This window comes from Castanea sativa, chromosome 8 (genome assembly GCF_040712315.1).
Source record: "Castanea sativa cultivar Marrone di Chiusa Pesio chromosome 8, ASM4071231v1".
In the NCBI taxonomy this organism is placed as follows: Eukaryota; Viridiplantae; Streptophyta; class Magnoliopsida; order Fagales; family Fagaceae; genus Castanea; species Castanea sativa.
Window position 1 is genome coordinate 22,910,347 of NC_134020.1, and position 27,059 is coordinate 22,937,405.

Consider the following 27,059-nt stretch of genomic DNA (forward strand, 5'->3'; position numbering starts at 1 on the left):
TCAATGGGTTTAACAGTATATAACCTCAATGAAAAATTGTGGGCAATATCATTGACTTATTCTATATCTATATATATATATATATATATATATGTACATATCTGAAAGAAAAACGTAAGCCATAATCATAGATTAGAACTTGTAATTCGATGGCTCAATTCAAGAATGAAATCCGTAAACACTAACCTAAAAGTCTAAACAACAATTCTAGGAAAAAAAAATCCCTTTGAAACAAATCAACATATCACTAATGTTTCCAAGATCAAACTCTAACTCTTTAAATTCTTTGTTTCTAATAGATGAAAAATCATACTTGGAACAGTTGGTTGGCTCTTCAATTAACTCTAAGGAAAAATACACCTCCTTGTCTCCTTAGTGATGAAACCCTTCTTATGAAAACCCTAATTTGTCTTTTCCTCCACCTTATATTTTAACGCATCAGAAATGTGGGCTGGAGTTTAAAACCCACTTGAGCTTATCTCTTCAGTCTCCAAGAAGCCCATAAAACATCTTCCGCTTTTATTTATTTATTTCTTATTTTAATTGCCTCACTAAATTATATGCACTAAAAGTTTAATTTTCTCACATATTTGTAGTACCACAAAATTGTCTACTCCTATCTTACTGTGCACACACATATAGTACCTTAACTCTATATTAAAAATGACAAGGTACAGTGATAATTATAAAAACAAAATTGCGGTATTACACAAGACCCCCACTCTGCTTTCCGAGGAAGTTTGGCTCATCGGGAAACATTACTTATTCACTGTTATCGGCCCTTGTCCTTAGCCTTCTAACACACTTGCCCTTATTAATGCTTGGTTGTCCTCGGGCTCCTTGGCATCCTCGGACATAACCCACGACCCAATACCCCTACTTGGTTCTCTTATCCCCACAATAGCCCCTCGAAACTCCAGTCTTTCTCTCTTTTGAGAAAAATGGGTTTTCAATTTTATGTTATTGAGTTTCCCACGCTCATGGAATGTCCCTACGTGCAAGCGTCTTTTCACTTGCAATGAGCACATTCCTGACGCTTTAGCATCTAGGACGCTTCATTAATTACTTCACACGGTGCCCTGTCCCCCATGTTCTATGGTGCGATGAGAATCCTACGGTAGAGGTTTCTCATAGGGATACAAGCAGAAACTTTCCCATTCATTCTCCCTTTCTATATAAAACATTCGAAGAACCCAAGTCCTCCATTTTTTGAATCTTCAATCTCTCAGGAAGCGGTCTGAGGTGTTCCTTTTCTTCATTTTTGTAAGTACCCTTTAGTCTACCTATTGACTATTAGGACCCTTTCTTCTTCGGCCTTTTATTTTGTGCCTCATTCTTTTAACACCCCTTTCTTACTTCCTAGATGGGTAGATTTTCTAGTTTGGTAAATACCCCCAAGGGCATAGAAAACTTTAAGGCTCGATAAAATATACCACCTAGGGTCTTTATTCGGCATTGCCTTTAAGGAGAATTGCATGCTCTAAAGTCGGAGGGAGAAGTGGTGATTCCTATGATCGCCTTCATAGAAGGAGGGATAAAGATTCCTATGGGTAGAGTGACTAGGGATTTCTTGATTGCCCACAAACTTTGCCAAACCCAGTGTTCCCCAAACATATTTAGGATACTAGGTAGCGTGGACGCCCTCAATGAAAAGATGGGCGTAAATCTCACACATCATGACGTTAATTGGGTATATAATGGCCAGCTCCTTAAGAGTACAAGATATTATCTTAAAACTAGGGTCCCTGAAGTTAGACTCATCTCGTGTGATAGGCTTTCTTCGCCTTACTTACTATTAATTCAGTGGGCAAGGCAATGGATACTGATTTTCTAGAACGAATACAGAATCTAAAACTCACGGAGGAGGAAGGGGAGGAGATAACAGTCCGATCCACGCAAAGAGAGAAAATACTAGAAGAATGGTCTCTCAGTCTCATTGGTAAGTTCTTGGCCTCTCGACCCTTTAATCAGAGAGCAGCAAAGAATCTATTGAGATCAGTTTGGAAGATGGGGAATGACTTGAAAATAGTGGATATTGGGGAAGGATTTTTTCAGTTCAAATCCACCATTGGGAGCCAAATTAAATGGGTCTTGGACAATGGCCCATGGAGCTTCGAAAAATCAGCTCTTGTTATTGAGACGATGGGAGAAATGTATGACGCCGAGATCAGTAACGTTTACAACAGTCCCTATGTAGGTGCAAGTATGGGGTCTACCATTCGACCTCATCAACGAGGAAGCAGGGAGAGATATTGGAGGTGGTTTAGGCCGAGTGGTGGCAGTGGACTCAAAAGCTCTCACAGCAGACCAAGCACGATTCCTCAGGATTCAGATTGAGATTCCATTAAACAAACCTCTACGTCGAGGCAGTCCGATGATAAGCCCTGAGGGAGATAAATCATTAGTGGCGTTCAAATATGAGAGGCTGGTAGGCTTGTGTTTCCGGTGTGGTATGTTGGGCCATGAAGAACAATTCTGCAAGGTCCCCTCGGTGATGGTGGAAGGAGGGAATCCATATGGAGATTGGATGAAAGCGGGGTACAGAGGCAATCAGGGGAACATGGGGAGACGCCCACAGGGATTTCAATAGCCAAATGGGAGGAATGACGGGATTGATCGTGGAAGAGGTCCGCCACAGGTGACGGTGGATTCAAATTCAAATTCTGGAGTATTGGTCATTAATGAGAATGCCGAGAAATCAGGGATTAATGATAAGGCAAATAAAATCCCACCCGAGAAGAAAGCCAATCAAACAGCAACGGAAACTCAATTGATGAGGGTTGACTCTACAAATAAGGAAACAAAAATAAATGGGGGGATTGCAGATTTTTCGGATGCTATAAATCAAAGTAGGAAGCTTTATAGTGTCCCTATCAATTACGGCATTGACTCTATTCCTTTTGGATCAGAAACTAATGCTAAGGGCAAACAAAATACACCTAGGACATGTGACACACCACATGATGAAGTCTTATTCACGCAACCAATCAACTCACTAAATCAAAAAAGCACAAGAAAGAAAGGGCTACGCAGAAGGGAGGCAGCCAAGCAGGAGGGAATGAATATTGAAATAAAAAAAGCAGGACTGAAGAGAGACAATAGAACCTGGGAGGATGATGAAGCCCTTGAAAATACAGATTTCAAGAAGGCTAGGGTGGAAGCACAGATGGCAAAATCAAATAATCCAGCGGCGGAGGCTGATTTCCAGCCCCGCCGATCACAATGAATGCTATAAGCTGGAACTGCCGGGGGCTTGGGAACCAACGCGTAGTTAACGCTCTCTCTCATATGGTGAGGGAAAAGAGACCCAAAATTATCTTTCTCATAGAGACTAAGCTAATGGTCAACGAAATGAGAAAGTTGAAGGAGGAGTTACACTATCAGGGAGGTTTGATTGTACCATGTGACAGAAGTTGGGGAGGAAGACGTGGTGGACTAGTGATGCTTTGGAAAGATGAAGTTAACCTGCATATACAAACTTACTCACCGCACCATATTGATGCTATCATTCGGACAGACACAAGATCTCCGTGGAGAATTACAGGATTTTATGGTTACCCTGAGGAAAGCCATAAACATAATTCCTGGAATTTGTTGCGCCATCTCCATTCTAGGATGTCGATGCCTTGGGTATGCATAGGAGATTATAATGAAATCCTATCCTTTGATGAAAAACAAGGTCGGATTGAGAAGGCATTTCCCCCAATGTTAGCTTTCTGGAATACACTAGCTCATTGTGAGTTGATGGATTTGGGCTTTCAAGGAGGCAAATTTACATGGAGCAATGGTAGGCCTGGAGTGGAGTTTGTTCAGGAAAGAATTGATAGGGCCTGTGCAAATCAACTGTGGAGAGATTTATTTCCAAGGAGCCGAGTAATACACCTCTCTGCTTCTTATTCGGATCACATCCCAATCTTGTTGGCCATACAAGCAACCAGTGAAGTGTGTAGGAAGAAGAATGTTCCCAGAAAATTTGAGGAAAAATGGGCTTCCCACTCGGAGTGTAGACAGATTATTGAGCAAGCATGGCGGCAAAGAGTAGAAGGTGGCAGCCCGATGTTCTGTTTATTCCAGAAGATAAAAAACACACGGCTGGCCTTGATAAAATGGGAAAGGAGGGCTTTTGGATACACTAAAGCCTCCCTTCGGGCCAAGCAGCAGAGGTTGGAGGAGCTCACTTGTATGAATGATCCAACACTATTGGGAAGGATAAGGGAAATAAAGGTGGAAATCAATAACATGCTACATCAAGAAGAGTTGGCATGGCGGCAGCAATCTAGAGCAATTTGGCTACCCGCCGGTGATAAAAACACTAGTTTTTTCACCAAAGAGCAACCCAAAGAAAGCGAAAGAATCAGATTTTGGGGGTCCTTAATTCAGCAGGGGTATGGTGCACAGATGATGAACAGGTAGCGGACATAGCTGTGGAGTACTTTCAGGACTTATTTACATCACACCAACCTGAAGAGAGAGAGCTTAGCCGAGTCCTTGAAGCAGTGGATAAAAGGGTCACAGATGAAATGAATGATGCACTGTTGGAGGCGTACACAGGTGACGAGGTACGGAGAGCCTTATTTCAAATGCACCCTTTAAAGGCGCCGGGGCCGGATGGTATGTCTCCTTTCTTTTTCCAAAAATTTTGGGGTATAGTTGGACATGATGTTACTAGTGCTATCCTATCTGCTTTTAATTCGGGTCGTTTACTTCACAAAATGAACTATACTCACATTGTCTTGGTGCCAAAAAAGAATAATCCACAAACTCTAGGTGATTTCCGACCCATTAGCTTGGGCAATGTGATCTCTCACCTATTCTCAAAGGTCCTAGCCAACCGCCTAAGGCTGATTCTACCAAGGGTGATCTCTGCTACTCAGAGTGCCTTCATCCCAAGAAGAATTATTACAGATAATACTATAGTTGCCTTTGAAGTGCTCCACAGAATGAGGAATAGAAGAAGAGGAAGGGATGGTCAGATGGCAATAAAATTAGACATAAGTAAGGCTTATGATCATGTAGAGTGGCAGTTTTTGAGGAAGATAATGATTTGTTTGGGGTTTGATGAGAGATGGGTGGTACTTGCAATGGAGACAATTCATACAGCCACATATTCGATTCTCATAAATGGTGAACCCAAAGGATTTATACAACCCACGAGAGGGATCAAGCAAGGTGACCCATTGTCACCATACTTGTTCCTCTTATGCGCCGAAGGTCTTTCAGCCATGCTTAAAAGAGCTGAGGAGCAGAAATAAATACAAGGCATACTATCTTGCAGAGGGGGAGTCCGTTTATCTCATCTACTTTTTGCCGATGATTGTCTACTGCTTTGCCAAGCTAAAATTGAGGAATGCCAAAACCTTTTACACCTTCTTCACAGCTATGAAGTAGCATCCGGCCAGGCCATTAACAGAGGGAAGACGACTTTATTTTTTAGCAAAAACACAAGGGCCAACATGAAGCAGTCAATGCAAAACATGCTGGGAGCACAAGTCTTCCATGATTGTGAACAATACCTTGGGCTGCCCATGATTGTCGGAAAGTCTAAAACAAACATCTTCAAAGGTGTGAGGGAGAGAATTGCAAAGAAAGTAACCGGGTGGAAAGAGAAGCTTATCTCAAAGGCGGGAAGGGAAATCCTTGTTAAAATGGTAGCCCAAGCGGTCCCAACTTATACGATGAGTATTTTCAAAATTCCAAAGCAAATCTGTGAGGATATCAACTCTATCTTGGCAAGGTATTGGTGGGGTCAGCTAGGTGAGGAAAAAAAGGTACATTGGATGAGTTGGAGTAAGCTTTGCAAGCCAAAGAAGATGGGCGGGATGGGTTTTCGCGACCTACATGCCTTTAATTTAGCCTTACTAGCTAAACAAGCATGGAAATTGGTTCAGAAAGACGACTCTCTGTTCTACCGTATTTACAGAGCCAGATACTTTCCAAACTCAACGTTTTTGGAGGTTGAGCTGGGCCACAATCCATCCTATGTTTGGCAAAGTCTCCTTTCGGTGAGGGAGGTAATCTTGGCTGGCTCAAAGTGGCAGATTGGGAACGGTAAAACCGTTAAAGTCCTATCCCAAGAATGGCTCCCTCACCCCCTGAGGCTAACTGGAGATATACCAGAAGATATGTGTGTGTAGGAGCTTATTAATCAGCAAACAAAGCAGTGGGATCGAAGGAAACTGACGTCTCTGTTTGATGAGGGCACTCGCCAAGAAATTTTGGCGTTACCTCTTATAAGGGTGGAGGAGGAGGACAAAGTAGTTTGGAAGGCAAACAAGGCTCAAGGCTTCACGGTTAAGTCTGCTTATCAGGTGGTGTTACGGCTAGAGCACCAGCACAACGGAGAGAGCTCTCATACTCTGAAGGAATGAAAAAGTCTGGCAACATATTTGGACTATTAATGTACCCCCAAAGGTCCGGAATTTTCTGTGGAGAGCGTGCTCAAACATCCTACCAACCAGGGAGAATTTGCATCGGAGGAAAGTAGAAGTGGACCCACGTTGTGAGTTTTGCGAGCAACAGCTCGAGACAGTTTGTCATGTGCTGTGGGAATGCCCATTTGCTCGCAATACATGAGCTTTAGTGAGGGGCAGACTGCAAAAATGTCCAAATGAGGCTGCAGACTTTTTCGTGCTGCTCAAGATGCTACAGGATAGGCTAGATCACAGAGACATAGAAGTCTGGGCAGTCACAGCCTGGGCTCTATGGAATGCTAGAAACAAGTTCTACTTTGAAAAGGTGCAACTGCAACCGAAACTCATTGCTAATGGTGCCTTAACTTTGCTGACAGAATACCAAAGACTAATGGAAGCCCAGTCCAGCTCTTAATCTTTATCTTTCTCTTCACAGTATTGTATTGTCTTTCTTTTATGTCTTTTCTTCATCCCCAGCTAAGCCCTGTGGGCGGCTTAAATGACTGGGTTATGCATATCTATCACACTGGAAATATGTCTCCAGGTTGTCCTAAATTCATAATGTACCTTCAGATTTTAAAGCAATTAAATTCTATCGTCTCTTTCTCAAAAAAAAAACAATGAACACTTTAACTTCCTAGCTTATTGCTTCTTTTCTTATAGCTCAAAAATTTATTCCTAGATGCCTACTAGACCCTTCTCTCTAATTATGCCTTTGTTTCTTGATTTTTTTTTTTTTTTGCAGATAAAAATTTCACAGCCCCTAATCTTAATCTTGTTAAAGATCCCGACCTTATCAGGATACTTAAGTTCAAAATCTTCCTCCATACGGATGGACAACTATGGGCCGCCCATGTCATCCTTGGGTATAAGCCAATCTCCACAAGTTTCCAGTCTCCTAAGTACCTCATAAAGGCGAAAGATCCCCGGTTGCACCAGATTAATATCGCAGTACCCAGCTTCCTCGGGGGTTCTCCCCCTCCAGGTACTCAACAAGTTGAGCTGCCTATTCAAAGAACTTCCGGGGAAGAAGCAACCTCTTCGCACCAAGCTCCCGAGGAAGTGGTGACCAAAGTAATTGAGGGTGTAGATTTCAAAGAGGATTTTGAGGTTTTTGACCGGCCGTCCCCCATCAAATCTCACCACGCTTCCTTTTACGATTTACCTCCTGCTCAAGTAAGCAACAACCAAAAGCCGTTTGACATTCCTAAAACTATGGTGCTCCAAAGGAAAAAGAACACCAGTCTGCTAGAGCTCTTGGAATCACATGCTGGGGGGTCTACCCCTAAGGTGGTTGTTCAGCCTCGCCCTCCTACTCCCCTCCCTGCCTATACTTCCCCTTATGAACCAACAGATAAGAAGAGGAAGTAGGACAAAAAAGGTAAGGAGGTGTCCGAAGAGGGTGAAGTGGTGCCCATCAAAGAGCTCGAACCCTAAAAAGGGGAAAAAAATCACCATAGGGGTGCAAAGTAAGACCTCGACTGAAGGTGTGGTTGCGGCGAGGGTGTTTGAGCGTCGCCCCAGGGTTCCAATTTGGAACCCCCCACTAGAATTGGATGGAGCCCCACTCCCTCTAGACTGCAAAGTTGGCTACGTGGCTAGCGCACTGGAACAACCCTTGCTTTTGCCTCAAGACATGGCTAACCTGAGGACTTTAAAAAAGCACTAGGTGTTTCTGACTTTGAAGAGAGACCTAGCCATGGTAAGCCTTTCAATCCATTACTTGTATTGAATACACATATTCTCATCCACTTGAAGGATTTATCTTGGTGTTTTCTTCTAAGCAATCTAGGCAACAAATATCGTCAAGGAATGGGTAGATGATGCCCATAAACAGTTTAAGGATGAGGAAGCATGGCGTATAGCTACTGTCCAAAGACATAGCTGACCTAAGGACTTCAAAAAGCACGAGGTGTTTCTAACTTTGAAGAGAGACCTGACCATGGTAAGCCTTTCAATCCATTACTAGTATTGAATATACATATTTCTCTTCCACATTGAAGGATTCATCTTGGTGTTTTCTTCCAAGCAATCCAGGCAACGAATATCGTTGAGGATTGGGTAGATGATGCCCATAAATAGTTTAAGGATGAGGAAGCACTGCATATAGCTACTGTCCAAACTCTTGCCGTGGCTGAAAAAAGGATCAAAGACCTCAACACCAAATTGATTGAGGCAGCCAAAGAGAGAAAGAGTGCTGAAGTTGCACTAGCTGGCACTAAGAAGCAGGCCGAGGACCAGCGTCAACAACTACATAAAGCCGAGGACCAGCTTGCAATTTCTAAGGAGCAGATAGAGGCTCAGAAGAAAGAATTAGAGAAGGTTGAGGAGGCTATAGCTCAGGCCGAACAAAATGGTTATGACATCAGGGTAAAAGAGACTAAAGAAACCCTAAGAGCCCAAGTCACTAGAGTCTGCTGATGTTACTGCCTCCAAGAATGGACTGAGGCATGAAACTTGGCTAGGGTGGGCGCTTCTTTAGAATTGAGGAAGACAGAAAAATTTTTCTACCCCCTAGCCTTGTGTGTAGCAGCTCCATCTAGCTCCTGAGTGGACATTGCTCCTAAAGCGCCTGAGTCTGGCCAACCCATCCTTGTTGATACCCTTCCAGCCACTTTAGAGACCTTTAAAGAACTTGATAAAACAAGCACTAAGGGTAAGGAGAAGGAAGCGATCAAAGAGAAAGTGCCCAAGCAAGCTAAACTTCTACTAGTGCTTAAAGAAACTTCCAAAGAGAAAGAGACAACCCAAGGCAAAGTGCTTGAACAAGCTAAACCTCTATCAATACTAAGGAGGCTTCCAAAAAGAAAGAAGCAGCTCAAAGCAAGGTGCCTGGGCCTTCTGCCCAACTAGCAGCTAAAACCGACCCCCCTCTATCCATTACTAGTTAAGGCATGATCCTTATAACATGTACTTGTTTTATTGTCATTTTTTTTGAACATGCATTTCCATTGCCTTACCAAGGCATCACTTAATGAAAAGTGCCAATTTTCTTTATATTCCCATTGCTTATGTACGACTTGTAATACTATCTGTCTACTATCAAATATGGCCAAATTATTTAACTCTAAACCCAAATTGTGGGTTTTACTAATTAGTGTACCTTAGGTGTTCAGTTCAAGAGGCCATGTATGATGAAGGCTCCATTCATCATTTTGAACAAATAAAAGGCATTAGTTTGCCCAAGGCATATGGTCTGAGAAACTAGACACGGCTAGGGCTTTGTTCAACACTTAAATAAATAAAAAACATTAATTTACCCAAGGTAAGTGGCCCGAGGAACCAAATATGACCGAGGTTCTGTTTAACACTTTAACCAATAAAGAACATTAATTTACCCAAGGTACATGGTCTGAGGGACCAAGTATGACCAAGGTTTTGTTGAATACTTAAACAAATAAAGAGCATTAATTTACCTAAGATATGTGGTCTGAGGGACCAAGCATGACCAAGGTTTTGTTTAATATTTAAACAAATAAAGAATATTAATTTACCTAAGATACGTGGTCTGAGGGACCAAGTATGACCAAGGTTCTATTTAATACTTAAACAAAGAGTATTAATTTACCTAAGGTACGTGGTCTAAAGAACTAGACATGGCCGATATTCTGTTTAATACTTAAATAAATCAAGATTATTAATTTACCCAAGACACGTGGTTTGAGGGATCAGACATGATCGAGGTTCTGTTTAATAGTTAAACAAATCAAGTGTATTAATTTACTCAAGGTACGTGGTCCAAGAAACCAGGCATGGTCGAGGTTCTGTTTAATACTTAAACAAATGAAATTAAGGCATGTTATAGTAGAAACAAAAGATGGCAAGACTGCTTTTTATTAACAATAGTACCTTTTAAGATTATTTACATTCCATGAACGTGGTACAACATTTTCATCTAAATCTTCTAGAAAATAATCTTCTATCCCAGCCATTGAAGTGATACAGTATGACCCTTCCTAATTAGGTCTTAATTGCCCCCAGGACGGGTTCTTTGTAGTCTCCACTACCTTTCTTAACACTAAATCCCCTGGTACCAATGGCCTAACCTTCACCCTTGTATCATACCCTTGCTTAAGCTTCTGCTAATAGTGTGCTAACTTGACCATGGCCGCTTCTCTTCGTTCATCAATCAGATCCAAACTCCTTTCTAACAATTGGCCTTTATTGTCTGGAGTAAACAAGCTTGTCCTTAACGTTAGAAACCTCGTCTCTAGAGGGATCATAGCCTCAGACCCATACATCATAGAAAAAGGCGTTTCCCCATCGATTATGACTTTGTTGACTGTTTTTGCCAATCCATTCCCCTACAGATAGGCTGGGGTTGAATATCTATTCTTAATGCCTAGTTCACAGAAATATCTCCTAAAAGCCTTATTATCAAACTAAAGCCCATTGTCCGAGATAAGGTTATGAGGAATCCCAAATCAGGTCACAATATTCTTCCAAACAAATTTCTTTGCGTCAACATCCCTAATGTTGGATAGTGGTTGAGCCTTGACCCACTTTGTGAAGTAATTGGTTCCAACAAGAAGCCATCTTCGATTTCCCACAGCTCTAGGGAATGGCCCTACAATATCTAGGCCCCACTGAGCAAATGGTCATGGACTAGACAAGGCATTGAGTACACTCCCAGGCTGGTGAATGTTTGGAGCAAATTTTTGGCACTGATCACAATTTTTGACATACTCTTGTGCTTCCTTTTTCATGTTGAGCCACCAGTAATCCTAAGTGAGAGCTCTATGTGACAATGATTTGCCCATGTATGAATTCTACATATCCCTTTATGCAATTCCTCCAAAAGTGGCTCTAACGCCTTAGGATGGACACAAAGCAAATATGGCCCTGAGAAAGAGTGTTTATACAAATTTTGTTCCTTAGACAACTAGAATTGAGGAGCTTTCTTCATATATTTTCTGCCTCCCCACTTTTGAGAGGTAACACACCCTCCTTCAAAAATAGAACTATGGGATCCATCCGGTAGGGTCTAACCCTAATTTGGAGTACCTGGACCTTTGTTATCTCCTTCTCGGCAGGCCCATTCAGATCTTCAATGAGGATAACTCGAGGAAGGTCCTGTCTAGAAAAGGTAGCCAAAGAATCTACATGTGCATTTCTATTTCTCAGGACTTGTTGTATGGAGAAAAATTCAAAACTTGATTGTAACCTCTGAGCTTGATTCAGATATCTTTGCATTCTTAGATCCCTGGCCTCCAACTCTCCCTTTACTTGCCCAACGACTAACCTTGAGTCTTTCCTCCCATTTTCTTGACCATAGCTATCCCAACCAATAAGGTTTCATACTCTGCTTCATTGTTCGTAGTTGTGAAGCCCAGCCTCAAGGATTTCTCAATAGTGATTATATCTGGAGACACTATCACCACTCCTACTCTAGATCCCTTTTGATTTAGCGCACCATCAATAAATAGCTTCCAGGGTGAAGGCCCTTGAAAAGAAATGATTGAAACCTGGTTTCCCCCAATCCTGTGCTCTTCGACTTTAACTTCTATTGGAGACTTATTAAATTTTGCCACCAAATCCTCATAAACTTGTCCTTTAATTGAGGTATGAGGCATTTACTTTATATCAAATACTCCTAAAATTGTCCCCTATTTGGCCATTCTTCCTATATAATCAGACTTTCGAAGCAACGAGTGCAAGGGGAGTTGAGTTAGAACTACAACTGTATATGCCTAGAAGTAATGGGGGAGCTTTCGTGTAGCATGCACAACGGCCAAAATGGCCTTTTCCAAGGGCAGGTAACAAACTTTAGCTTTATGCAGCGATTTGCTCACATAGTAAACTGACCTCTGTACCCCATTTTCTACATTTACCAAAGCCAAGCTAATTGCCTGAGAGGCCACAACAATGTAGGTGAAAAGGACGTCCTCCTTTTTGGGTTTGGACATAATGGGTGGCCGAGAAAGGTAATCCTTCAACTGTTGGAAGGCAATGGCACATTTTTCATTTCACTCGAACCCTTTCCACTTGTGCAAGAGCTGGAAAAATGGTTTGCATCTGTCTATTGATCGAGAGATAAGCCTATTCAAAGCTGCAGTCATTCCAGTAAACTTCTGCACCTCTTTGGGATTCCAAGGAGGTTGTAAATCATTGATTGCTTTAATCTGATTAAGATTAACTTCAATCCCACAATAGGTGACTATGTAGCCTAAAAACATGCTTGAGCTAACACCAAAAGAGCACCTAGAAGCATTGAGACGCAATTTATGCCTCCTCAATACCTCAAATATACTTCTGAGGTCACTCATATGCTCAGCCATTACCTTGCTCTTTACAACCATATCGTCAATATAGACTTCAATATTTTTGCCAAATTGGGGTTCAAACATTTTAGTCATCATCCGCTGGTAGGTAGACCCCGCATTCTTCAATTCAAAAGGCATGACCCGATAATGATAATTCCCAGTGGGCATCACAAAATCAGTTTTCTCCTAGTCGGCCAGAGCTAGCGGTATTTGGTGGTACTCTTGAAAGGCCTCCAAAAAGCTCATTCGGGGATGACCAATCATCGCATCCACCAATTGCTCTATTTGAGGTATCGAGAAGGGGTCCTCAGGGCAAGCTTTATTTAAATCTGTGAAATCTACACATACTCGCCACTTTTCATTTTTCTTTTTCGCCACTATCGTGTTGGCCAACCATTTGGGATAAAAAAACCTTCTTAATTGCCCCTGCATGCTTAAGCTTTATCACCTCTTCCTTAACAGCCTTGGCATGTTCTCTAGAAGAGCGCCAAGGTGGTTGTTTCTTCATAATAATGGTTAGGTTGACATTTAAATGATGACAGATGAAATTCAGATCCACTCTAGGAGCTTCATTGGCACTCCAAGCAAAAACATCCACATTCTTTCGAAGGAAAGCTAGCAATTCCTCTTTCTCTTAAAGAGGCAACTGGACTCCAATTTGGAAATACTTTTCTTCATTATTATCTATTGTAACCTTCTCTAACTCCTTGCACTTCACCCCTTCATCCGTGGTATACGAGGACACTTCCACTTCCATTAATTGCTACAAAGCCTTTTCAAGGGTTCCCAAGGATTCATCCTCGGACTGGTGTCTGATAGCAGTAACTAAGCACTGCCTTGCCATGGCTTGGCTTCCAATTAGCTCTTCAACATGATCCCCAGAGGGGTAATTCACCTTCAAATGTAGAGTTAAAGATACAACTTCCATGGCATGAAGCCATGGTCTTGCCAAGATGGCAGTATAAGGTGAATAAGCATCCACCCCAATGAAATTGACTTCTACTGCTCTTGATCCCACTTGAATGGATAGTCTAATCATACCCCTTGGGACAACGGTCTTCCCATCAAACCCTACCAGAGGGATATCATAACTAACCAGATCCTCGACTTCAACTTAAGTCCCTTAAACAGATCAGGATACATGATCTCAGCATCACTGCCCTAGTCTACTACAACCCTTCTCACATCATAACCTCTTATCTGAAAGGTAAGCAATAAGGCATCATCATGTGGCTGATAAGTTCCAACCTTATCCTCGTTAGAGAAACTCAAAGCGGGTCGGGCTTGCATCTTTCCCTATTTAGGCTCAGGGAATGGATCCTCGGTGTGTGGATTTGATACTGACATGACCTCAAACGAGCACATGCCCATCTGACACGAAGTTACTAGGATTACATTAATTGTTCCTAGGGAGGGTCTTAAGGGATTCTCCCGCTGATATACTAATCCAGCTTGACTTCCTTGCGTAGATGGTTGGTACGGGAACTACTTCAGCTTCCCAGCCTTGACCAATTGCTTAAGATAATCTTGTAAAGTTCAACATTCCTCCATAGTGTGTCCACGATCCTGATAATACTGGCAATAAAGACCTTGGTTACGCTTAGTAGGGTCTCCCCCCATCTTATTCGACCACTTGAAGTATGGTTTGTTCTTTATCTTATCAACGATTTGGTGTACGGGTTCCCTGAAAACTGTGTTAACTGTTTGGGGAGTAGAATGCCCCGCATGTCTTAGAAAATCTCTCCTAGGTCTATTGTTATTATACCTCTCTGACCTGAAATCCCTTTGGTCACTAGGAGTTACCTTAGCTTTCCCTTTCCCTTATTGTTAATCTCCCTCGACCCGTTTTTACTTGTCAATTCAGTCCATTAACTGACGCAAACTCCGTGCAGGCTTCCTAGTCAAGGATTTTCTCAGCTTATGCGTAGTAGGGAGACCAACCTTAAATGTCCTTACAGCTACGTCCTCGAAGTCTCCATCTATCTCGTTAAAAATTTCTCAATACTTGTCAAAATAAGTCTTTAAAGTCTCCCCTTCTCTCATTGCCATTGACAGCAAGGACTTTAAAGGACAAGGAACTCTACTATATGTAATAAATCGAGCTCCAAAGGCCCTGGTAAGCTCCTGAAAAGAGCTAATAGAACCCTCCTCTGCCCCATTAAAACATCTCATCGCAACAGGCCCCAAGTTAGATGGGAATACCTTGCATATTAGGGCTTCATTCCTCCAATGAACAGTCATTTTTTTATTAAAATGGCTAAGGTATTCCACTGGGTTTGTCTTGTAAATAGTAAAAGTAGGTTGTGTGAACCGATGAGGTAGTTTTACTCTTTCAATCCTCCGTGTAAACGGTGACATTGAGATTTGGCGTAAGGCTTTACTCTTTGCATCATTTCCCAAGCCCTTATGGTCCTAACTTCTATCCCTTTGCCTACAATATCGTTCCTCCCTATAGGAAAAGGATTCACTAGAAGGAGTTCTTGATTCGGGTCTATAACTGTCATCATCACTAGACTTAAACCTTGAGCTTGAAGGAGACTTCTTCCTTTGCTTGCGACATAATTTCTACGTAGATGATCAATCTCCAATTGCAAGTTTCTAGTCTCTTCCCCATGCGAGACATGACTCCTAGTTCTGGAATGACTCCTGCTAGTGTGAGTCGTGTGCACACTTAATTCACGATCTCTCCTTTGTTCCAAATTAAGGAAATGGTCCTGGTGTTGAGATAGCACAGACTCTTCTCGATTTGGCCCTGAACCCACCATAACTGAACAAGATCACAGGTGCTTACCTGTTTCCACAGATGGCGCCAATTGTAGGGACCAAGATTGGCTCTCAGCCCAACAAATGTAAGTGATGGCCCAACAAGCTCACAACAATAGATTTGTTAGAGAATGGATTTAACAGGTGAAGATTTAATGAATCAAGTATGAGTCACTATGGATTGGTTTAGTGCTATAATGATTGAGAAGTATAATTTGAAGAGAAAAACATTCCTCGGTCAAATCCTAGGAAGGTATGTTCTTATATAAATTTCAGACTTTCATGAATACACAGAGTTCTTAGTTTACAGAGTTCTTCTTTTTCCCTCTTTCTTTATTAGATCCCCTCCTTCTGTCATGGAATCCCTTCCCTTATATACTCATTCTCCTTCCCCCCCATCTTAGCCTTCCACTTGTTGATCAAGTAAGTGATCTCCTGGATGCTTGTTCCATCTAAACTTTCCAGAAGTCTCTGTGTGTAGCTGTAAGGTTGAATATCACTATTCAGACATCACTTCCACATAAATGCGACCAATTGGTTAGGTACAGAGCATTCAATGTGCTGGTCGCAGCCTTCTTCTCAGATATATCTTAGTTCACTGTTGACTCCTCTCTTTGAAGCTTATCCTCCCAAGCATGGTTGCCCCTTGCCCAATATTTGCTAGGTGGTTGGGCTCTAGACCCCGCTCCGCTTTTCGAGGAAGTTTGGCTCCTCAGGAAACATTACTTATTCACTGTTATCGGCCCTTGTCCTCGGCCTCCTAACCCACTTGACCTTATTAAATGCTTGTTTGTCCTCGGGCTCCTTGGCATCCTCTGCCATGGCCCATGACCCAATACCCTTACTCAGTTCTTTTATCCCCACAGTAACAATTTTACTAGCTTACGTTAGTATTTTTTTTTTTTGGGATAAACATTTATCCTACATCATCTATTTCCTAATAATAAAGTAACAAATTTAAAAGTATTATTTTTTCTTCTCAAAATTTTTTTCTTTTGGAATAAATAAAAAAAAATAGCTAATATTTATTAACTTTAACGTAAACTAAAAAAAAAAAAAATTCTAATAACATTAACTATTTTTTGGGATAAAGTAAAAAAAAAAACCTAATATGTAATTAACATAAAATTCTTAATTATGTAAACTCCTTTTTCTTTTTGTTGACATCAAGTTATCAAGTTCTTTACAACTTAAAATTATCTAATATAAAAGTGGGGTATATATGCGGTTTGTTATATTTTTCCCTTTTCCCACCGTACGTTTTCTTGATGTATTCTTTCCTTCTCATACTTACATTACCTATGAAACTTGCATGTATGTATTTGCCTTCTTCTTTTTGTTTTTTCATAAAAGTCCCTTCTTTATTTTTTATTTTCATCAAATTGACTATGTTTTGTGTGTGGGTTGCCTTTTGTTTAAGTTATTTTTGTTAACTTTGATCTAATTTATATGCTTATTATGGTCTTCAAAATCAATTGTATTTGAAAGATCTGTTTTCCAATATGTGTAGATCCCATAGATAGCCATGGGACCAAGATTTGAGCATCCAAAACCATGATAATGAACATCACTCCACATTCCACAAAGAGTGGAGACAGGAAATTGATTAAATATAAAAAGGGTGATGTAAAAATAATGGATATTTAAGGTGATGTGAAATCTTCATGACTTCGCTGCCTCTCCCTTGCTATCAAAGTTAATTCAATTTTCATGTGAGTTTCTTTACTTTAACTCTAATTCCAGATTTTTTTTAATGTTTAGAAATTAATATTGTTTGTAATTATTGAATCCAAAGTTTCTTTGTGTTTATATATTTATGTGCGTGTTATTGTGAATTTTGCTTTCAAAATATTTTTTTAATTTTATAAATTTGGGTAGTTTTAATTTGTAAATTCGGGATGATTTCTTGGGGTTAAAATAAAAATTTAAGGTCAAATTTAATCATAATTCATGCAATAGTAGGGTGTAAGATGTTGATAATAATTTTATGTTTATTTACATTAATTAACATAAACATCTTAGCATGTTTAGTGTTGATATTAATTTGACACTTTGAAATGCAAGCGTTTCATTATAATTAATGTTATTATGCCGGTATGTTATAATTATTATTTGTTGTTCCTCACCCTACTTCATCTTAATTTTATTTGAATAAGTAAAAGTTATGTCTTAGTTAGACCAAGTATAACATTTCTCTTCAATCATTAATTAGTGTTTCTCAATAAAATTATTCATGCTATAAGTTTATGACCAAAACCATGCAAAACCCTCCTGTTTACTACTAAAAGCTTTTAGAAATTTTAAACTTGCCATAATCTTTAAAATATTTTTACTATTTTTTTTGTTATTAATTTATTATATTATCTAAAAAAAATATTTTTTAAAATTTATATATATTTCTGTTATTAAGCCATGCATTGCACGGGCATACTACTAATTTTATTAAGTAGTTTATGGTTGAGAGCCTAACTTACCTAATCAGTAAATATGGGTGAGAACAAAGTACAAACTTGAGGGATTTTCTCTTGAAGCCCAAATCCATATGTGACTGACTAATGGTCCTATTCCTAATATGATTGTGATCAGTTCAACACCTTTGTAACAGACCAATGCATGATCCACCAGCTATTTGCTATTTTGGCCATGCATTAGGCTTTGCTGCATGGACCAGCTTTCTACATTTCCTTAGACAAAGTAGATTTTTATTTATTTTTTAGATTGTTGGAAATATATACAATACTATGTTTTTAACCTTGCAACTTGGATTCCTTCTTTCTAAAAATCTAAGAACTTTTTTTACGATGAAGTGTCAATTGAGTTATAATTCTCTTGGTAAGATAAAATAGAATTTAGATCATAAAGTTCTTATCTAATATGAATCAAAGATCAGTTGAACATACATATATATATATATATATATGTATATATACACACACACACACACACACATATATATATATATATATATATATAAGTATATAAAAGATAGAAATTCTGCTATAATCTAATTTAAGTGTATACGTGTGTGAAACTTCCTCTTAGATACTTGAATTCCAGTTCTTGCCCCCCACACCTCACAAGCATTTATACTTGTGGAGTAACCATCGCACCAAGGATGTGTGGTGGTAGTTGAACAAATATTAGTACTAAAAGTATGAGAGATTTTTTTTTTTTTTTGAGAAAGAAGTATGAGGGTATTTGTACGTACACATTAAATTATAAAAATTATTCAATACAACTAATGCTTAACTATGTATTTAAGAAAATAATAATGGAAAGAGAGAATAATGCTTATCCTTTGTGTGCCAGAATTTACACACCAAAAAATTAAAAAGAGAGTATTTTATAGCAAATGTAAAAATGAATAGGAGGCAGCGGGGAGCTGTTATTCCATGGTTTGTTGATGCAAGCTTGTTATTAGTTATGAGTTATGACTTGCAATTGGATACTTAGAGAAGCAAACAAAGCTGCGTACACACTTTAATCGTTGGTCCTTAATCGTTATCTAACTCTTGGTCATGGCCGTCCCTAATTTTGTCAAGTAGAGGATAGTCTTTGCCTTGGTCTTCTTCTTTTGTACTAATTTGCCTTTGTGGCCACTTTCTTTCTAATTTTGCTTCTATCAAAAGTAATCATCAATAGCTTGTTTTGATGAATGTGATACCATGCATAGGTCATTCTAAATCAGACCACGTTTTTCATGGAAATATAGGTTTTGCGCTGAACGGCATGGATGGAGACATTGGAAGGTAGGGTACACAATTAACCCGCCAAAACCTATTCGATTGGAATCTAGTGGGTTGGGTCAGTTTTTAGGGGTTGGTGGGGTTATGATTTATTTATTTATATTTTATAGTGGGTGGTTCGGGTCATAACAATTACAAATCCGCCTAACCTGACCTAACTCATCTATATGTAATATATATTTAAAATTTAAAAAATATATGTAAATATATATTATATAATTAATAATTTTGTTATTTAATTTTTTTCTCCTCTTTCGCTCTTCTTATATAAAACCCAAAGTCCTAAACCCTAAGAGCATTGGCATTAGGTGTGCCAAATGCCAAATTTTTCGGCATTTGGCACACCAAACACCAAAAATCATGCCTTAGAGCATTCTCATCAAGTGTGTCAAATGCCAAATATTTGGCATTTGACACACCAAACTCTAAAAAATTACTTTCATCACGTGTTTTAAATGCCATAATATTTGGCATTGATGAACAGTGCAATCTCAAATTTAAGATCGCACTGTTCACAAATTGTAAACCTTATATTATTTTTTTATTCAGGTGGGGCCTGCTTTCTTTTAAAGAAATAATAAAAATTGAATGAAGTTGTAAAAAAATGAATAAAAATATTATAGAAAGAATATTTAAATGATATTGTAAAAAGAAAATAAAAGAATGTTTGATGTTTGTTATATTGTAAAATGAGATGTTAAAATTGTAAAAGTAGTGTTTTGAAATTATAAATGTTAAAATTTTTACAATTATTGATGAGAATGCTCTTATGAGATGTGTCAAATGCCAAAAAAAAAATGGCATTTGTTACAGTGCAATTCTATATTTAGAATTGTACGATAAAGAATGCTATAAATTTATCTTATTATTTTATTAAAATTTCCTCTCTCTTCAACCCATATTCTCCTTCTCTCCCCGTGTGCTTCTCAGACTTCCTTTCTAACTCTCTTCGTCTCTTCATTCTCTTTCGCCGATCCCAACCATGCCTCCAATCTTAGCACCAATCTCAGCCACATTGTTGATCTCAGCCACTTCCTCAACCATAATGTTAGGACATATGTGTTTCACTTGTTTAGAACATATGTCATTCATTATTTATGTAGTTGGCTAATCCTTTGACAAAATGCACTTTACTTGTATTTGGATTGATCTAGGATGTGTTTAATACTTCAAAGAACATGTTGTTCAAGTATAGTATTAAAGCCATGAAGATTGGACCAAGAAACAAGTGAAGAAAATGTGTTTACTAAAGCTAGACACTTGCAGATAGCTGCAGATAGTTGCTGGACAACTGTTGGACACCTGATGGATAGTTGCTCGACAACTTCTCGACAAATAGCTATTTATCGAGGTTTAATGAGGCTCGACAGATGCTATCTATCGAGGCTATCTATCGAGGTTACGGAAATCAGAATTTTCAGATCTGATTTTTGGGCCAGGCTTTTGTATTTGTGTAGGGTTTTTTTTCTCACAACTCTAGACATATATAAGACATATTTTAGAGGCCGTCACATAAGAGAATACAAGGAGAACATATGCAAAAGGTGATCGAAGCCTTATTCTCTCTAAAAGAAGATACTGCGTCTTTGTGCCATAAGGTTTTGTAACCAAGTGCTTCTTGATCTTCATTGTTAATGAAATGAAGAACTTTGCAACCAACATTCTTCTTTCTCAAATTGGTGAGTGAGTCACGTACTGGGATTCATGCAAAGGAGTTAGTCATGTACTAGGATTCGTGCAAAGGAGTTAGTCACGTACTGAGATCCGTGCATCAAAGGGTGGCGTTCATATATTGAAGAGTTCAGAGGTTCTGAAGCGATAGAAGATTTCTGTTGTGAGTTCATCTATGGGGATTGTAGAGTCTAGGGACAAAGGTTTTGTACTAGATCTAACACTTCTCTTTACTATAGTGGATTGCTTATCGGGAAGGTATTCCCCCTAGGTTTTTTATTGTGAAACTGGTTGGTTTCATTGGTTTTCCTGAGTCATCATATCTTGTCTTTTTTATTTTTCCGCTGTACTTAGTTTTGACATGATATTGATGTTTGTGTGTTTTAACAATGTTTGTGTGTTTTAACAAGCTTTATGCATAATAGATCTAATTAATAACTTGGATTTAAAAACTTGTTAATTCTATCAACCGGGGTCTAAATTTCCCAACACAGAAGCCGATCTCATCCTCTTCCTCAGCCTAGCGTCGATCTCACCATCTTTTTTCTTAGCCATACCATCAGAGTTTCGGACCATAAGTTTAAAACTTTTTCTCCACTACTCACAATTTATCAAATGAATTATTTTAGCAAAAATTGGGGTTTTCATATAGTCCTAGAATTTTTGAAAAATATATTCTTTACTACCAAGAGTAACATACATGCAGTTTGGATAGGTAGATTGGCTTAAGAAGACTCTTAAGAGTAAAACAATCAGCTGAGAAATCCAAACTTTCCACACTTGTATTATAGGGTCCGTTTGGACATCGCTTCTTTTGCTGAAAACTGAAAACACTATAGCAAATAATTGAAAAACGCAGATGATCACTTTTTGATACGGGTACTGTAGCTCAAATTTTTTGATTTTTAAGGGTTGCATTTTTTACTGTTTTCTTTATTTTTTTGTGCCTTCACTCCTCACCCACCTTAGCTCAGCAAGCAAGACGAGGGCTTTGTTGTCATTTCTTCGCCACCTCCGTTGCCGATCAATTTAACAGTGGTATAGCTCATTCTGGTGACTTCTGCGGTGCCCGGGGAGTACCAGATTAGGGTCTTTTCCGACGACCCTAGATTGGATCATGATGTGCCGGTTGGCTATTGGCGAGTACAACCAGTAGCTCAGCCACTGCCACTACCTTAGCCACAAGCACAGTCATAGAGAATCAACAAAATACTAGTGGTGGGCTTGATTTGCATTCACCAGATTCAAGGTACCCATTTTTTTATTTGATTCAATTTTATTGTGAATAGTTTAATGGGATTGTTGGAATTATCAAATTCTGAATTAGGTTTTTTGTTTTTGTTTTTGTTTTGTGTGTTTGGTTGAATTCTGCAGTGAAAGTAGTCTTACAAATCCATTGTCTCGCACAAAACATGTATATCAAGACCCAGTTGTTCAAAATCAAATCCCATCTGTAACAAATGCTAGTAACCCTGTTGATCAAAAACATCAACAGCAAGAATTACACCTTTCTTCCCATAAACCCATTTCTCAAACAATCCAATCTCACTTGCTGACCCATTGTCTTACAATGAGAGTTATAGCATTTATTTCCACAAAGATAATAAGGGAACAAAAAAAAAAGGGAAATATTTTACATGTTCTACGTTTTTGAATTCAATCAGTCAATAAAAAAGGTTCATTGATTTTTATTCTTTTCTAGACACAGAAACTAAGAGGCCTCTTTGGTTTGTTGACAAAAACAGAGAAACAAAATACAATAATGATCTTCCACAACTGAGTACAATTTATTAGTCTTTGAATGTCATTGTCTTTGTATCCCATAGGCAGTTCAAATGTAATGACCTTTTGTGTTAAAAGTCCAAAACTGTCCAACTGTATGTGTGCATGTGGGAGTGATGGTCATGGTGTGTGGTGCTGATGGGCAGTGTGTGTGGTGCTGTAGAGGATGGTGCTGCAGAGTGTGCCTAGGCTGATGGTATGGGGGGCGTGTGTTGCTGAAGCAGCATGTGTGCTCAGCTGATGAAGGATGTGCTTCTAGTGCAGCTTGGGAGTGTATAGGACTATGTTGCAGATAATGAGTGTATTGGTTAGTTAGCACTGTATACCTGTATTGTAGGATAGTGACACGTGTATTACTGTAATGGTGATGTGTCACGTGTGTGTTAACTGATGTAGGAGTTAGTTAGAATGATTAGCTTTCAAGGTAGTTACACAGCTAGCATTGAGGGAGTGGCTGAGGGTATTAGACTTGGAAATGGGTTGTAAAGGATCATTAGAAGAGTTTTGTTAATTGAATACTTCCTTTCTCTCTATTCTCTCTATCTCTATCTCTGTCTCTATTTTTCCTTATCTCTGTTCTTGGAGGTTAGTTGTCCTCGAATTCAACTATCAATTCCCACATTCCTTACATTTTGGCTATGTGATTAACTTACCAATTAAAAAAGTTATGGTAGTAAAAAGTCTCTGCATGCAACAACATAATTTATTACTATCTATGTATGTAAACATATGGTCTAAAACAAAGCTCTTTCACACATTATATACATAGAAAGGGACTGTCCTAGCTCCCGAAGAGGACAAAAAGAACGAGGGACTTTTTTTAATCCCCTTTAGTGATCTTTATCCAATTGATTTCTTCAAGCTCTCACATTTTGAATAAATTTGAAAATGGGAATAGTGCAATAGTAAGCTCCAAATAAGATAAGTTCAAGAACACAACCTTTTTTTGTGAAATAATCATAGATATGAGTAATTTGTACAAGTTGCCCAATTAGCTTATTTTATTTAGCTCTCTTATTTCTTCTATTATATTGATTACTTACATATGCACCTTATCCTGTATTATTCTTTTTCAAGCCCAAGATATGCCAATGTCGGAAATGAGTAACTATCTCTCTAGTTATGATGGCCATTTTTGTGATGTTGACAACTGCATCATTAGGACTTCCCCGAAACTTCATACATTTGGTAGGAGCTTTTATACTTGTTGCTATTGGTTGCCAGTAAGTACCATATCCAAGTATTGGCAAAATATTTGTGTTGTACATTAAAGAACTAAAAGTTGTATTCCCGTTTATGTGTGGAAATTGTATTGTGCAGGATGATGACTGTGCATGCAAGTTCTTCAAGTGGTTAGACACTAGCATTTGTTGTACGGCGTGGCGCAGCAACAGCACCAATTGTTATTGCCAAATTCAAGCGATTGGAGCATGCGGTGGAAGTTGCCAATGAAGAGTTGAAGCAAGCACACGCCCTTATAGCTGGAGCATTGGAAAGGGAGGGAGTTGCAAAATGAAAGGCTCAAAGAGCCAAGACTGTACGCATGATTTGCGAAGAGAAAGCAAAGAAGTTAACAATAGCTCTAGTAGTATCCTGGGTCATGTTTCTAATATTGCTTATCTTGTCTACTGGGTTTAGGGAAGTCAAAATGAGGCATATGTGTTTGCCATAATGGGATGTGTATGTATGTAATAATACAGACTTGTATTATTACATTTGTTTTGTATGTTAATCGTACTATTGCAAGTAATAGTGTATGATATATGTATGTATTTGTACTTCTTAAAACAATGTGGAGCCGTTTGAATTTGCTCTATGATGTTAATGGCCAAGTTGATGGAGATTGTAAGTTCTTATGTTGTATACGTGTGTCTATATAAACTTTGCTAGCAATTGATAGTTACGGTTCTTGGTGTCTTTAAAACAAATTCAGGGTAGATATTGTTTTCTAAATTTTTTTTAATCTACAAGTTCCTGGTAGATTACTGTTGTAATCTTAAAATCCATTGAGTTAATCTCTTGTTCAGATAAGATTGGAGTTTATTTAGAAGTCCCCTGTAAGCTTGACATCTACTGTTGCAAGATTGCATGAGTTTCATATGTAATGATATATACAAATGCATAAATTAAAGGTATTACAATCAAGTTTTGCAAGCCATCAGTTCTGCTTACCAAAATCACCATAAAACAAAATGGTATTATATATTCAAGTTTGTGAACCATTAGTTATGGTCCCCACAAAAAATTACCATAATGTTAATGGTATTTACAATCACACTAATTTCTATTGTGACAAAAATAATAGTCACCATAATCAATTAAGGGGAATATAACTTCCGTAACAACTTAAGTCCTATGATGGACACATCCTACATATCGATGCTGTGATATTGTCACGAACATTTTTCATCTCAGCTTCGTCCAACATTGAGATCACATCTGCCATGGCATCGTAATGACCTCCCTCACTACGTCCATATGTGCCCCCTGTAGATCTGGAATGTTCAACGTTGTTGTTTTCATGTGCTCTAATGAAATTGTGAAGAATCATTGTAGCAACAATGATGCGACATTGAGTGTGTAAGTGAAAGGGTGGTATACTTCTCAAAATTCTCCATTTATTCTTCCAAACTCCAAAAGTTCGTTTTATGACCGAACGAAGTGATGAATGGAGATAATTAAATTTCTCATCTGGACGATGCAGCTCTTCACCTCGCTCAAATTTGGGGATGTGGTACCTCTCCCCCTTATATGGAGCAAGGAAGCCTTGCTTTATAGGGTGCCCTGAATCAACAAGATAGTACTTTCCTGCAAAATTACATGTTTAGTGCATTAACATTTTCAGTACATAATACATATTTTAATACTGTCAATTATACTGCATATTTACAAATCAGCTGGAGGTTTTGGGAAGTTGGCACTCTCATTATTGAGGCAGCTTAAAAATATCCTTGTGTCATGTGTTAACTCTTCCCATCCAACACATGCAAATGTGAATCATGCAGTTTGTTGTTACGATCCCTTTCCTGCCTCTGTACGGGTGTTGCTCATCAACTTGTACGACCACTTCGACGTGGACCCCATCAATCGCACCAATGCAATCCTAACCATTGCCACAAAAATACAATGTGAAAAGGTATACGCGGTATGACCATAAAGATAATTTGAATAAAATTAAGTCAAGATACCAAATTCACAAAGTACCTTGAAATGTGGCCAATATCGATCTGAATGCTAAATATGTTTTGGCACGTAACAAAATGTATGATCAGCAGGCTTGATAATGTCTACTGCCATAACGGTGGCTAACAATGTAACTACCATGGCCACTTGTTGATGCACTATCTCACCCCAATGCTGAAATCTATCCTGCACTACTTTGTTACTCAAGGCATGACCAAGTACCACCAATGTCATTGCCATAGACTCTTCCAAGAAAACTCTTTTGGTACCGTTATATCTATACTAAGTGCGTAATGTATTACACAATTGTCGAAACACATGGCTTGACATTCTAAAGACATTGCGACATTTTTGCTCATTTCCATTTAATGTATACTGTAACCATTCATACCCTATTTGTATATTTGTATGCATTGGTACTTTGGTCATATATGTCTCCACGTAAGCTACACATGCACACCCAGCTATATATGCTGTGAGTACAATGTTGTCGGTCAAGTTGAAGTCTGAGTCATTTACCAAATCCATCCTTTTGTATACCTTTAGACTTCTTTCTTTTTCTGTCTGTGGAAAGCCAAGGACACTGGAAAATATGGCCTAATCCTTCTGGAAGATTTAGAAATGCCTTATCTGACCAATACACACATATTCACCAGTCAATTGGATATAAAGCAATACCACAGGGAAGAAGAAGAATTAGAGAGAGGCTAGCAGGGCTTTGTAGGGGTTGTATGTATAGTACTCGGGAATATTGTAGCACAATTAAGACCAAATATTGCAGCATAGAAGTCATAGGAAAACAACAAATGCAACCAATTTAAAATATTTTAGTAAGTTGGTGTATAAAATTTTTTGTCTTTTAACTTTCCACTGATATTTGTGTATGACTTGAGTGATTTGATTCAAAGTCCTAACATATCCAAACAGCCCGAATCTCCGTTTCCTTCTAAGAACTATAAAAGTAGACAGGACTATAGGAGAGACATAATTGCTTCCTTTCTTAATCATAGTTCATATACTACATACACTTCTTTTTTCAAGCATTTAATACAGTGATTTTGATGTTATTTGAAAAAGAAAATCTTAAATCATTTGCATAAACTACACGTAAAACTCACAAGTGAAAAGCAGAAAAATTAATTTTGCTTTAGTGGAGTTTTTTATTATAAATTGTATTGTGTAGCTCCATGTTTCCATTACGCCATTGTGATTTTGACACCAGTACATATGATTTGGATTTT

General features: G+C 38.7%; 2 protein-coding genes across 2 annotated transcripts; one reads left to right on the plus strand and one right to left on the minus strand.

Moving 5' to 3' along the window:
- Positions 1-3,351: 3,351 nt before the first annotated feature.
- On the plus strand, positions 3,352-5,252 carry LOC142606027 (uncharacterized). Its single transcript, XM_075777441.1, has 2 exons — positions 3,352-4,300; positions 4,384-5,252. Exons 1-2 carry the CDS (start codon positions 3,352-3,354, stop codon positions 5,250-5,252), a joined length of 1,818 nt encoding a protein of 605 aa, XP_075633556.1.
- An 8,184-nt stretch (positions 5,253-13,436) lies between these two features.
- On the minus strand, positions 13,437-13,963 carry LOC142606028 (uncharacterized). Its single transcript, XM_075777442.1, has 2 exons — positions 13,867-13,963; positions 13,437-13,744 (listed from the first exon to the last, which is right to left on the minus strand). Exons 1-2 carry the CDS (start codon positions 13,961-13,963, stop codon positions 13,437-13,439), a joined length of 405 nt encoding a protein of 134 aa, XP_075633557.1.
- Between the last annotated feature and the right edge of the window lie 13,096 nt (positions 13,964-27,059).

Excerpts from the sequence above, each read along its gene's own strand:
- LOC142606028 (XM_075777442.1), bottom strand. The coding sequence starts at position 13,963 with ATGCAAGCCCGACCCGCTTTGAGTTTCTCTAACGAGGATAAGGTTGGA. Across the intron at positions 13,745-13,866 it reads GCTTACCTTTCAGATAAGAG|GGTTTGATGGGAAGACCGTT; the intron begins GTTATGATGTGA and ends TCCCTCTGGTAG.
- LOC142606027 (XM_075777441.1), top strand. The coding sequence starts at position 3,352 with ATGAGAAAGTTGAAGGAGGAGTTACACTATCAGGGAGGTTTGATTGTA. Across the intron at positions 4,301-4,383 it reads AGCAATTTGGCTACCCGCCG|GGGTATGGTGCACAGATGAT; the intron begins GTGATAAAAACA and ends TTAATTCAGCAG.